Source organism: Canis lupus, chromosome 25, assembly GCF_003254725.2.
Source record: "Canis lupus dingo isolate Sandy chromosome 25, ASM325472v2, whole genome shotgun sequence".
Lineage (NCBI taxonomy): Eukaryota > Metazoa > Chordata > Mammalia > Carnivora > Canidae > Canis > Canis lupus.
Genome location: NC_064267.1, coordinates 13,508,797 through 13,523,471, shown reverse-complemented (window position 1 = coordinate 13,523,471; position 14,675 = coordinate 13,508,797). Strand labels below are relative to the sequence as shown.

At 43.0% G+C, this 14,675-nt stretch overlaps 1 protein-coding gene across 14 annotated transcripts in view; it reads left to right on the top strand.

Moving 5' to 3' along the window:
- ATP8A2 (ATPase phospholipid transporting 8A2) overlaps nt 1–14,675 on the top strand; it is a 569,987-nt gene that overhangs the window by 523,786 nt on the left and 31,526 nt on the right. For all 14 annotated transcript variants that reach the window (XM_025462677.3, XM_035717600.2, XM_025462679.3 and 11 more), the window contains one exon: nt 365–469. In XM_025462677.3, coding sequence (XP_025318462.1) covers nt 365–469 — 105 coding nt within the window. The remainder of the gene's footprint in view (nt 1–364; nt 470–14,675) is intronic.

Genomic DNA, 14,675 nt, shown 5'->3' with positions numbered 1-14,675 from the left:
AGGTCCGACAGTGAAAAGCTTTAGAGATAGACCCCAGAATATCCACTAACCCCAGTCTTTGGTCTGAATGGCTGGGGTCCTCAGTTAGATCCCCAGGCTTTCGGGAACAAGCAGTGTTCTTTGGAGGAGATGCCAGGTAACTTCCTGGCCCCAATGTGTTCTACAGGACTTGTTTATGTCCTGCTTCCTTGTTTATGAGAGTGGAGCCCTGGCTGTACACAGGGACTGTGAATGTTTATGATGTCTGAAGCTACAGCCACAGCCTCAAAGGGCATCCAGATATGGCCTGAAAGGGAGCAATCAGTCTCTACCGCCATGGAAAGTTCATGTGTCATGTGTTCTTTATCTTTTCCTTGTGACACAGGGCCAAGCATACCTGCAAAAAAACGCTACTGGAGGAGGTACAAGAGCTGGAGACGAAGTCCAGAGTGATGGGGAAGGCGATGCTTCGGGACAGTAATGGAAAAAGGTGGGCCATCTCCAGCCAAATGTGGGGAGTGGGGGCCAGTTCTCCCGGCCCATCTCCCTACCTTTCCCTTCCCTGTTTTCTCTTCTCAACATTCTATGCAAGCAAGGACCACTTAGTTTTACGTGTTTGGGTTATTCTCTAAGAATACAGTCAAAAGGAGATTTAAATGACATTTTGTCAGTGGCCGCATGAAATCTGGCCTGTCCCCAGGGGTTTCTATTGGGTCCAGGCATGGGTAAAAAACAACCCACATGTAGAAAATGGAAATAGTAGCAACACTAGCCTAAGGTGGAAATGTTCTGTTTTAGTAACATTACCAAAGAATTTTTAAAAGCTAGGCCTTTTGATAGCAGGGCCAATATTATACTAAAGGATGAGCATCTACCATGAAGGTTTGCATGCTAAATAATACATGTTATTCATGTAAATCTTGTTACAGTTCACAGCAAGTATACATGGGGTTTTTTGTTTTCCTTTTAATGAATTATGATTTTCTATTGGTGCCGAGAAAACTCATGTCACGTGCAGGCTAGTTCACAGAAACATATGCTGCTGTTCCCTCTCATTATTTGTGGTAGAGCATGAGCTGCCTCTTCCCCATACCTAAAAGTTTGGCATATGAAAAGCTTTTGATTAATCGTGCATGTTATAATGTTACTAGATTGCATCTAGTTAAAGCCCATATACTACCAAAAGAAGTCTACCTGGACCCAAGAACAAATTGCTGTCTTAGACACATGGAATGTCTGGAAAATTATGAGTATAACTCTTCTATAAATGCTTCAAGGAAATCTGTAGCTAAATGCCAGGGCAACAGAAATCTACAATTTGAATACTTTTAGACATTGCTACTATGTGTCTTGTTTATGTTCTGTTTATTCATACCATCTTTCAAAGCAATGAAGACAAAGCATTTTTTTGAAGGAAAGAGAATCCAGATTGTGAGAAGTATTAGGAATATAACTTCAAATAACTGCGTATGTTTTAGGGAAGGGGTTGTAGAGTACGCAGTTGAAGTTGTGGTTTTTGTGTTTATGACATTTTTTAACAAGTGAGTCCATTAGCATCCATTACATGGCAGTTGTGCTCATCACTCTAAAAATAATCTGTCAACAAGACAAAAATCACTGTCTTCAGTAAGCTGAAAGCCATGAGTTTGTGGGGACAGCAGCAGGGCTTAAAGCAGATCTATATATAACTGTTACACAAGGCAGCACATGGCTAAGGCCTGCTCTGTCCGTTAGATGCTTTAGGCACAGTGCTTAGCACCTACTAGATTTTCAAGGACTTACAAAATTCTTAAGACCTGAAAAAAACATGTTCATAGATTCTAAAAATAGGGAGAAACCACTACAAATTGAAATAAATAAACACTTAAAACTCTACAAAATGCCTATCAGTCATAATAACTGCTCAGCTTAAAAAGCACACCAAGTTTTAGCACCACTGAAAACAATTCCCAAGGCATCCTAGATCTCAAGAATACTCACATATACACAGTAACTGCTGAGAGATCACAGGTAGTTTCTAAGTAAAACGAGAGTTTCCTTTTTTTTTTTTTTTTTGCAAGACTTTATTCATGAGATACAGAGGCAGAGACACAGGCAGCGGAGGGAGAAGCCAACAACCTGTGGGGAGCCTGATGTGGGGTTCAATCCTGGGACCCCAGGATAATGACCTGAGCCAAAGGCAGATGCTCACCTAATGAGCCAACCAGGTGTCCCATAAAAGGAGAATTTGAAAGCCAAACTATCAAACTCTTCTCCAGCACTTGAAAGGAAAACCTTGTGTCTAGGGTGGCCTAAGAATGCTCTTTACCATGTTTGATCTGATGCGGGTCAGGGTCTTGTTCTGGCCCGTGAGGTTACAACAGGGCCAGGTCTGGGGTCCATAGCGTGGAGGCATTCAGAGGAGGCAGCAATCCAGGAGGCCATCTGGCTTGAGAGACCAACAGCTTCACATGGGAGACAAGGGTGTGGAGGCAGGGAGTAGACGGAAATGATGGAAATGATGCGTGTGTATTTCCAGCAGAGGGAGCAGCCCGTGCAGAGGCACCATTGGGATTGCCTGCGGTCATGCAGCCCATGGGGATCGGGAGCCTGGGTTTGAATTCTGGCTCAGCTGCTGCTCAGCCACATGACCTTGGACATTCCATTTCGTACAGTGAGCTGGTCCCTTCCTGTGTAAGGGAAGACTAATACGTAGGGGTGGGGGTGGAGCTGGAGCCGGGGCTCCTGCAGCAGTCTGTACACCCAGGCCTGGTGCCTGACACCCCCCACCCCCACTCCCCCTACCCCCCAGCAGGAATGTGGAATGTCAGCTGCTAGTCTTCAGTTTGGCCCCAGGAGGGGTGTGAGCCCTCCTGACCATTGATAAAAAGAATGACATTTTTAAAATTCACTTATCCTGTTCAAAGTTCACTTTTCAACATTCACATGTGTATGGGAAGATGATTAGAGTTTAGATGTGGTTTCCTCCCGTCTGCATTTGAAAATCTGTTTTCTGATCGCCTTGTCCATGTTCCAACTTCTGTAGTTGCGGGGATTGCGCGTGAATGTAAGTGCGCCGCCCCCACTCCAGTCTCCTCCAGGCCTGGTCTCGCCTCCATCTCCGCTTGGTGATCCCTGCCTCCCACCATCCTCAGATCCTCAGAGCACCCTCCTCACCACCACCACCATTTGTTTTTCTGTCTCCTAATTGCTCCCAGATTTTCTGGGTGGTCTATTTGCAAACTAGATAGTGGCGACTGGGCCACTCAGATTTTTGTTCTGCTTGGCCTCACAACTGTTCCTTTATCACCTTTGTGTGCTTCTTTCACACCTGCCCGGATTCCTGTGAGCCTCTGGTGCTCGTGAGGAGTGGGGGGGGGGGGCGCGAGGGGGAAGCCCAGGGTTCGGGTGTGGGTGGTGGGGCGGGGTTTTTTTCAGCTAGGTGCTTCCTTGTAAAGATTTAGGGACACCCTCCTGAGGGACCCGAGTCCTCTCCCCTCTCCTTGCAGCTCCCAGGTCCTTAATCCCAGCCCCCCCACCCCACCCCGTCTAGTATTAAAGTGTGCTTGTGCATCTTGCTTCAGTTGTTAGGCTGGACGTAATAAAAGCTCTGTAAATATTTGTTGACTGACTACAAATGCAAAAGCCCGGTGAGTTGCTGGTGACAAAGGGAGGGTGAGCCTGCATTGTCTGTGGAGACCTGTGGTGCCTGTTGCGTTGGCTCCTGTTGAGAGTGGCCACAGAGAGATACTGGGAAAGGGGCAGGCCGCTGCTAGGCCTGCAGTGAGTGGCCACCTACCTCAGGGCTTCAGAGTAGAGCCAGCAGACTCACAGACGGACAGACACGTGGCCTATTAGCATCGCCCTACCCCGCGAAGAGGAGTAGGCTGGGAGCCCGTCCTCCCACCCACCCTGCCTTCCCCTGCTGGCAGGGCCTCTGCACACCAGGTGTCCTCAACATCCCCAGCCGCAGGAGAGCCCCGCTGCTCCACTCTGAAAGCCTTCCTCCAGGACATCCTGCCAAGTCATAAAACCTGGGTCCAAGTCATTGGCAAATATTCTAGCAGGTTTTCTCAGGAATGTGCTCAGAAGAAATAGAACAAAAATTTTTATGCAGTAATCGAAAAAAAAAAGCACTTTGCTGCCAAATTTACAATTAAAAATTTGAAACGGTAGCTACGAATTCTGAGTGTCCCTCTATGCTCTTTCTCTGTTCAATAAAATACTTCAACTTACCGTTTTATTGATCTTGTCCAAGCCCCAAACTCTTTTTTTTTCCAAGCCCCAAACTCTCTATTATTTTGGTAAACACAATAATGTTATGATAATCTCATTAGCATGCTTCTGCACTTTTGCATTAGGAAGTCTTGTCTTCTGAAATGAAGCTGTGTTATTTATGCATAATTAAGCCTGTGCTCATGACTTAGAGAAAACAAGCTGAGAAGGAGAAAAGATGAGATCTGAGAATAAGATGCCCAGAAACTACAGGGAAGTAAGAAAATGCTTCAACTGGCAAACAGAAATGTTTTTATTTTTTCTTTTCCTAATGTATGTTTTGTCTTTTCCTTGATGTATTGTCTGTGTACCTCACAAACACCAGACACTTGTTAATATTTGTATTGTTCAGAATACCTTTCCCCAAACCATCTTCCCCAGAAGTCTTGACCACGAGATATCCCTGCTGTTCTGTGTGTAGGATAGCACGACAATACTCTGCACGTGTCTTGAACATTAGCTAAAGGGAAGAATTCTTTCTTTCAATCTTTTGGGAGTATTTGCTCCCTCTTTATTCCTAAAGGGTAACTCAGGCAATTTTTGCTTTTCTCTGGTGGAAGAAGATCTACCGGTGGCCACTTACCTTACAAATATAATTTCTAATAGGCCTAAGATGTCACGTAGGAGTGGCAGACTAAATTGTTTTCTCCTTTGGTGCAAGGCAGAGGGTGTTCTGATGTTTGGGTATTAGAGCAGTCGAGAGGTGAATGTATTTGATGAAAACATCTAGTTTCCCAGTTCTGCTTAATCTGAATAAACCACAAGGAGACCCTTGTTTTGTTTGAGAACTTCTTTCTGTTCATCGCAGTGGGTGGGGGAGGGGGTGCAGGGTAGGCCCTGGGCTGATTTTCTCCTCTTGCAAGGTCAGGGAGTTCTGGTTGCTGCTCCTCTCTTTCACCAGCACAGCGGTGGGATTCTCTTTCACTTAAGTGCCTCCCTGGAGTACAGTTTACTCTGTGCCCTTGGTAAAGGTAGCCAGGTGACTGGTCTTCGCCTTATGGTGAGCGATCACTGAATCTCTTACTTGGTTTTCTGTCCTCGTGAATGCTGATACACAGGCTGTGTGACCCCGGGGCCGAGCCAGCGTGCACAGGGTAATCTAGACAGCTGCTCTGCCTTTCGGGAATCCAGGAGGGAAATGTGATTCTCTCCCAAGTCGGGGTGCTGCAGCTTGTGCTCACCAGCTCCCATGTCATTGGGGCCTACCTCTGTGCAGATAGGTGGGGCACTGGTCCAACCTCGCCATCTGGGAATCCGAATGGAGTCTTATCAGTGGAAAAATAGGGGCCAGAGCCTGAGACAGATCAGCCCGATTTTCAAACACGCCAAAGATGATTCCTCCACTCCAGGCAGCACTCACCTGATGCTCTTTTAAAAAACCAACTATACCAAAACACAACTCCCCAGTACATTTTGAGGTGAGTACACAACTCAAAAAATATCCATTATACTTTGGGCTTTAAACAGAGATTCTTTGATCTTTAATGTGTAAAAACTATTTGGTGTTGTCACACCTCCAAGTTAAAATTGTACAACTGCTGAGTCAAAAATGAGTGTAAGCAAGCCTCAAAATAGGAGATACTCCAGCTTGATTGCATATCATTTCCCTAATACATCATTCTATCATTTCAGGAGAACTCCTTTTTCCTCTTCATAGTGGCCGTTGGCAGCACATCCTCTCCATTTTCCTTTGTTTCCCCTTTCTACACTTGTCCTCCCTACAGTATCTACTAGGTTTTTATTAGCTAGAAGGATAGGAAATTATGGCATCATTTTAGCAAATCTCTCCAGGCCAGGTGGCAAATATCTGCTTCCAACACCTGGTTAAGATTTATTTCACTTCCAGCTGCATTTTTTCCATCACTGTGTCATGAAGCAGAGGAAAGAGCACAGAGCAGAGAGGCAGACAGACTGGAGTTGGGCTCTTAGCCCCGCCACTCGCTCAGCTGTGTGACCTTTGCTGGGTTATTAACTTCTCTGGACTTCAGCTTTCTCAAGTTACTTGGAGGTTTAAGTGAAATAATACATATTAAAGCACATGGAGACGTTCGGCAAGTGTGAACACCCATGTTGTCCCCCAGTGTAGAAGCTGAGTAACAGGTTTCTCTGGCCATTTATAACACGCGTGGGTTTTTCCCAGAGCTCTTAGAGTGTGAGCACAGCGTACTCTTCGGTTTGTGTCATCAGGGTACACTCCCGTGACTGGGGGGGAAGGACAAGGAGCTGGCTGGGCCCCAGGCACATGAGAGCAGTGTAAGGAAGCAGTGGTGACTCTTGGGTCAGGAGCATGGGGGAGAGTTCACAGTCCTGACAGTTTCCCAAGCCAACCTTGGATTTTTGTTTTACCTAACTCCACTTTGCAAAGAAGAGTGTGTTCCCAGCCAGGCTGCGTGCCCAGTCCAGACTGTCTGCTCGCAGCACGTCTATACCTGAGTGCGCCATCTCTCCTGAGGACTAGCCCTTCCTTCAGAGTTCCCTGCCCTCATCAGTGACAGGTTGCTGCAGTACTTCACACACAATGCTGGCATCATCCTGTCCCCTCTTTGCTGCCACATGTGGCAGGGTGCCAGGACTCCTAAATAGACCATCTTTCCAGCCCCTGGATTAGCATCCTTCCCGAGGTCAATGGCAGTAGCTTCTTTGCCACTCTGTCTCCCTGGCTGGTCTCCCGGCTGGGGTGTCTTCCTGCCTCGCTCCACCCTACACACAGCCAAGACTATTTCCAAAGCACAGCCCTACTCATGCTGCTCCCTGGTCTAGAATCTTTCCTATTAGCTTGTCCAGGTAAGTGCAGACCAGAGCCACACCATGATTTCTGCCTTCTCTCCCTCTTTTCACCTGCATGGATCTTAGCTTCCCATCTCTCCCCTTGCCCTCCCAGGCTCCTCCTCCCCGAACTTGGTCATACCTTTCTGCAGCTGCTGCTGCCTCTTGGCCCTTCTCGGTTAGTTGGTTTTAGACAACAGTGTCGTACTGGGTCAAGCTCTGGGTGCTCAGGACAAATGAGGCAGAGAGACTGTTGTCCTGGAGGGACCTGCAGCCCTGAGGACAAATGCTGCCACCCCCAGACACACCCCATGACATTACTAAGTTGTCTCTGACTTCTCACCACTGTGATCACATCAGCCTGGGCTGCCCTGAATATATTAATTTGGACAAGTTTTTTCAGTTATTCAAATGTTCAACATACACAACAGTAGAGCAGCTAGGATGAAGAACTCCCATATCCTCACTGCCCGGATTTTTAACATTTACCAACGTTTTGCCACAACTGCTTCATCTGACTCCTTCCTGGCCCCATTTTGGTTTTGCTGAAGCATATAAAGCAAATCTTCGACATCATATTTCACCCTCATGTACTTCAGGATATAATTCTAAATATCACATCCTCCATTTTAACATGTATTATCATTAATACATGTTATACTTGTTTGTGCTATTGCATATAAACATGGTAACTCATGCCTGTTATCAGGTAAAAAAATAATAATTCCTTGGTTTTAGTTGATACCCAGTCCACAAACAGATTTTCTGGGTCCTCCCAACCTTTCTTTTTAGAGATTTATTAGGTTTATATGAGGATCTAGGTAAGGGCCACAGGTAACTGTTGGTTGCTATGTTTTTAAGTTTCTTTTAATCTCAAGAAGCATGTCCCCTTACCCCCACCCTGCCTTGTTTTTAATGCCATGGACTTAATAGGAGTTATGCCCCATTTTCTTTTTCTCACCATGATTATCACCACATGCTGTGAATGAATTGCTCCTCTGCAGAAGAGGGAACTCAGCCTCAAGGTGATGGTGTCACCAGCACCCCCAGCATCACCTAAGCAAAGTCAGAGGCCAGACCCTCATCTTTGACTCCAGGCTTCCTTTTACAAAGGCAAGGTATTGAGAGCCACCCAAATGCTTCCATTTCCAATTGCATCCCAGAACATGTGGAAAGCAGTGGAGCCCCCAGAGAGACCAGGAGGGGTGGCCACCTGAGAGCAGGAATCTGACTGGAGGCCTCAGGAGAAACTCAAAGCCTGCCAGTATGATAAAGTCACTTGCAGAACTCCAAGGAAACCAGAAAATAATAGCTGGATGTTGGTGCCTTATGCATCTCTTAACATAGAGAACATGGAACCCACATGGAGACTCTGCCCTCCCCTACAAGAATACAGAAGCCAAATAGTCTGTCGACTTCAGAGAAAGAAGAACAAGAGTTCACAAAGGCCCCCAGCTGTTTTGATCCGATTCAGAAAAGAAAAGCCTTATTGAGGAAGATGATTTCCAGCTAGAATCACCTTAATGGAGACTAAGATGGTCTATCAAAGAAATTAATTGAGTGGATTTAATCCTGTGTAGGGAAGAACCCACGGTGAGGCCTTAGAGGGCACACACAGTTGAGACCACAGGGAGAGTGTGTTAGAGCAGTGCAGAGTCTATCGCACCCCCATGCAAGCCCAGTGAATCCTGCCCCATTGCTGACAAACACTCAGTACAGGTGAGGAAATGCATTAGTAGAAGAAAGGGAGTAAACGGTCCAGGAAATTACCAAAAGGCTCACTGGATTACCCAAATGGGGATTTCTGGTGATTGTTTGCATCCTGGACACAGGAAAGAGAGAGGATGAAGAAAAGCAACTCCTAAGGAAATAAAACGCCTAATTAGCATTTACCTAATACCTAATCCTCCTGTGTCAACAGAAAATCATTGGTTCTCTGTTATTTTTGTGGGTGGTAAATCCTGAGTGCCTTGATGGTGGTGGTGGTGGGGTTTTTTTTATAAATAGCTTTTGTATTTAATAATTTAAGAATACTTTTATAAATACCTTTTATATTTGTTATGAAGCAAGAAAAGGAAAAGGACTTCCAGTTCCCCTTTTAGTGGCTCGTTAGCCATGCTGGACATCCCAGGAGCTGAGCCCCTGGCCATTGCTGTAATGATAGGATTACTGAATCTTTATGCAATCTCTGAAAGAGGATGAAGAAATCATGGTCTAATTTGTGTTGCAGTTAGGTTAGCTGATAGGCGTGGAGGCAGGTTAGTGTCCAGCTCTGGTGTGCTGGCAGTGCATCCTTAGACTCCGTTTCCAGAATGACTTGAGCAAATTTGTTTTTCCCATCGTGGCTTCCATTAGTTTAATGTCAGCTTTCTCTATTTGCCAACAAGACCCCTTTTCAAAAATTATTTTTACTTGAGAGCTTAATGTCAGTAACTAGTGCTGATGGCTCATCACATGCCCTGGAAAGCAGTATGAAAAACTCTAATCCCCCTTTTTTTTTTTGAAAGTCATTTTATTTAACCCATTTGAACAACAATAGAAACATGCAGAGGTGAATTTTTAAATAAAAAAATTTTTTTCACAGTGTGGTGTAGGTCTTATCATTTGAATAGCGATATTTCACATTCCAAGCAGAGATTAGTTCTTCAGGAGTTTTTTTTAGCAGATCTTGGCTAATCGCTTTTCTACTTCATTATCAGTGAGTGTCTGCCTTTCACTTTGGCTCCCTTTTCCTCCCTGCCTCCAACTGTGATGGTGAAGCATTCCAGCCAGCAGAAAACAGATGACCAGAAGCATCCATCCTGAAATCCAGTAACAATTTAAACATAATCCAGGAACAGCCAGATTCCTCCACTTGCTTCTCAGTGGGGCCACTTCTAAATCCTTAGGGAGGCTGAGGAAAGAAGTGTAGACCTTCTAGCACCCTGGAGGAACAGGTACAAATTTGCTCTTGGAGTACATTTAAGAGAATTACTGGATCTCCTGGATCTATTGGACTTTTAGAGGAAAAAAGAACTTGAGAGGCAGGGTTGGACATTTTTTGTTTATTTTTGGTGGGTTTTTTTCCTCAGTCAGCCCACACAGGTGCCAGGTGTGGTGTTTGTGGTAGGGCGCGGTAGTTGCCATCTCTATGCCTGGCACCTGGGAAGCCCATTAAGGGTCATTTGGCCACAGGTGAATATGACATCACTGACCTTGGAGTTGAGAACTCAGAGAATTTGTAAAAGTTAGTGCTCAGAGATGATCCTTGTAGTGGGAATTGCTGCATTTAGCAATAGATTTGTTGAAATTTGGGGAAGATTTTCTCTACTAATAAGAGCAGAAAAAAAAGTGAATGTGTCTCTCTAGAGCACAGAAGAGTAAATCCCTCTGTAGGACAGGACATAGGAATGCCTGCTTATCTTAGAGCCTTGGTGGTTTAGCCATTCAGTGAGGTGCAATTATGTCGTCCCTTGCTAACAAGGCAGTGATAATATAGTTATTCAGTGTTTATTCTCCTGCCCTAGCAATTAGGATTGGCTCAAGGCACCTTAGGTGGTGGTAATTGGGAATTCACACTTGCTAATGAGTAAACATGTTGGCTTCATAGCAAATAGAATCAGTGATTGGCTTAATACGGGACAAGTCATTTACTCATCATGCAACAGATATTTATTGAAAACCAAGGATGTGCCAGGGCATGGCGTAGGATGAGACAGACAGGTCCCCATCATGTTAGAGCTCCCATTCCAGTGAGGGTAACAGACATTGAACAAACAGCGAATAACAAGAGAATCAGTGATAACTGCTGTGAGGAACATGGAACAGAAGTTTGTCATGGGGGGATGAATGGGTTTGCATGTCAGGAAAGCCTCTCAAGATGTCACTTAGAGACCTAAATAAAACATATAGCCAACCCAACAAAGATCTGGGGAAGATGCATTGCAAATGGCAGAAGAGGTGGTTGTCTGGCTGGTGCCCACAAAGTACAGGGCAAAGTCACCTGAGAGGCCAGCTCACATGAGAATTTGCAGGTAAGGTTAGGGGATCAGGATTTCAGCCACCACAAGCCATAGAGAAGGCTTAAGCAAGAGAAATGCATGACCCAATATTGTAAAATACATGATTGTCATACCGTTTTCAAGCCAAAGAGTCCCATTCTTAAAATGTTAAGTAAAATATATATATATATATGAAAGTACAAAAAAAGTAAAAAAGAAAGTATTTTTAGTATGAATTTATTTTTTTAAAGATTTTATTTATTTATTCATGAGAGAGAGAGAGAGAGAGAGAGGCAGAGACAGGGGCAGAGGGAGAAACAGGCTCTATGCTGGGAGCCTGACGTGGGACTCGATCTGGGGTCTCCAGGATCATGCCCTGGGCTACAGGTGGCGCTAAACCGCTGAGCCACCCAGGCTGCCCATGAATTTATTATAACAGTTAAAATCAACACATTTGTTTTAAAGCTAATTAGTAGTAACAGTGAGATTACTTTTTATTTTTTATTTTTTTATTTTTATTTTTTTTCTGTGCTCCTAGATGATTTTTTAAATGACAGAAATTTGAACTAAGTGTTATAGAGGACAGATGTCTTATCCAAATTTTTTCTATTTTCTTTTGACTGTATTGAGAAAAGCCCTGATGTACGAAGATCAGTTGCCATATTAATAGTGTTTCATGGGGCCCCTGGGTAGCTCAGTCAGTTAAGCATCTGTCTTTGGCTCAGGTCATGATCCTAGGGTCCTGGGATGCAGCTGTGAGTCAGATTTCCTGCCCGGGGGGGGGGGGGGGTCTGCTTCTCCCTCTCCCTCTGTCCTTCTCCCTCTACTTGTGCTCTCTCACTTGTTCTCTCTCAAATAAATAAAAATAAAAGTTTTTTAAAAAGTATTTCTGGGTTCACCTTGTGACCTCAGACTATTTTCTTTGGTTTTTACTTAATGTAATAATATATTTGCTTAATATATAAAACAACATAAATAATAATATATAAGTAGTGTTAAATAATTGTGCAATTATTAAATATAACTACAAATAATATAGAAATAATTTGTATCAATAATATAAATTTGTCTATGTATCTTATAAATGTCCCAGTCACATAAAGAAGCAGCCAATGGTTTGTACAAGCATTAAAATTCTCCAGAATAATGTCATCTGATATTGATCTCTTGTTATATGACTGACTTATGCAGACAGGAATATGGTCAAGCAATGCACTTGGAACAGAATAGATTAATTGTGTATTATTTTACATACAACAGACATATAATGCTTTTTTAAAAATAACAATATATAATTACCACTTTTCTAAGAAGTAACATATTTATAAGATTAAAGATAAAAAAACTTTAATCTGAAATCTTTATAGAAACAGGTTAACTTGAAAACATTTGTGACTTTTAATATATTAAGGTTTGATGTGCATTACATGAAATATTTAAAGGCTCTTAAACAATTTTAAAAATATTTAATGCATACAGAAAACATTTTAAAAACTAATGGTTGAGGAGCACCTGGGTAGCTTGGTCAGTTGAATGTCCAACTCTTGGTTTCAGCTCAGGTCATGATCTCAGGATCCTTGGATCTAGCCAGCCACTGGGCTCTGTGCTCAGCAGGGAGTCTGCTTGTCCCTCTCCCTCTGCTCCTCCCCTAACTCACACACATGCTCACTCTCTTTCAAATGAATGAATGAATGAATGAATGAATGAATAAATAAATAATTTTAAAAATAGAGGTTGAAAATAGTAAACAGTGCCATAACCTTAAAAGCATACATTACCCCTGTATTTCAAGTTAGTCACAATATCCACATGCATACATTCATCAAAACATTTGAAGACTTTGGTAAGAACATATACTTTAGAAAAAGTAAAACACAGGTAGTTATTTTATATCACTTACACATCTAGTTTAAGGAATATAAAATGAATAACAAACTTCTGGCATTTCAATGAAAAAGTATGACAAGAGTTTCACATGCACTCTTTGAATTTATGGATAAATATAACTCTTCAGGAATGGAATAAAATATTTTCAATTCTGCCATATATTTATTTTTTCCAGTTCATCACAAATAGTCAAGATTTCAGGTGGAAAAAATTTTAGATTTTTTATGTATTTTTCTTTTTTTTTATGTATTTCTAAGAATGATAGTTGTTTTGTTTATCAAAGTGTTGGTATGTCACCCAGACCTTCTGTCATCTCGACTATATCCTACCTGTCCAGAAAGCATTTGCTTTTGTGAAAAGAGCTAAGGACAGGAACTTGCTGATAGCACTTTTGCCGTGTGCAACTTTTGGATCATTGTCCATGCTGTTATCATCTTTTTGCCCGGCTCACACATCTATTGAAAACTGAAAATATATCCAAATTGCCACAGGCTGAAGACAAAGTTCTTTGCATGTTTTCAGTTCATGCAGTGTCTTTCACTGGCTGCAGAAGATCAAAGACCCTGAAGTGCTCAGATAGAGCAAAAAGGCATGGGGCCAGATTGTGAGCAAGTCTGGTTGCTGCCATATTGCTGGACAAATTGGTTGTATTCTTTGACCAACCATCCACAGATACCCCGTATGCAGGAGCACTGGAGACACGATGACTTTTCAGAGTAAAAGCCAAGTGAGCTTTTTGTTTGATAACCCGGAGAAATGCTGCAGCCACGTGTTTCTGTTCCATTTTGGCCTTCTCTTTTTTACACCCATAAACCATGTGATCCTAGGTCAACTGGCTGAAGACTACATTGCTGCTGTCCCTCAAAGTTTTTCACTTTAGCTTCTTCAGTACAGGGAAATGAAAATCCACTTAGAGCCTCAAAACAGTTGATTTGTATCTGTGCTGTTTTGTGAGGAATGTCTCTGGGAAAAGTGCACCGTCTGATTCCAGATAAAGAGCTTTCTTGAGGCTCCTTAGGGATTTCTTCCATGAGGCCCAGCATACGTCCTCATTTATGTATTTTAGATGCTTGCTTCTTATTCCTTTAGGCAACTTTTTCTTCTTCCTTTGTATGTAGTATTCTCAAAGGACATAACCACATCATTCCATCAAGTTTACTTCATTGTTCTGTCACTGCTGGATTCCTTGCACTAATTTCTTTCTTGAACACAGCAGCTTATACTCAAACCACACGTAGATTTTGTATTTTCCAACGTTTGTTCTTTTATAGCTCTGTTGGAGCATGTCCAACTTATGACATCATTAGAAATGCTGCACAGGCTCTGAGATGCACCTTCGGTTTACCCATCTTGATTTTCTGTGCTGCTGTTCATGTTAGTGTCCACAGCAAATATTTTCATCTTTCTAACAACTGAGATGTGTGTATATAATGTGTGTATACAGAATTTCTCACCTGCTTCTACCATTTACAACAAAAGAACATCTACCATTTATAAAAATGACAAAAGAAAATGAAGTTGCAACAAAAGAAAAATCTGATCATTGAATTAATTCATAGTGAAGTTTATCATTTGTTCTCCCAAAACTGTCTACCCATCTGTGAGAAGGACAGGACATGGTGCTCCTTTCTTTTTTTTTTTCCTTCTTTTTTTAAAAAGATTATTTTAGAGAGGGAGAGTACACGTGCATATCCGTGCTTACTAGTAGGAAAAGGAGCAGAGGAGAGAGAGAGGGAGAACCTTTAAGCAGACTCCCCACTGAGCACAGAGTCCAAAACAGGGCCTGATCCTGTGACCCTTGAGATCATG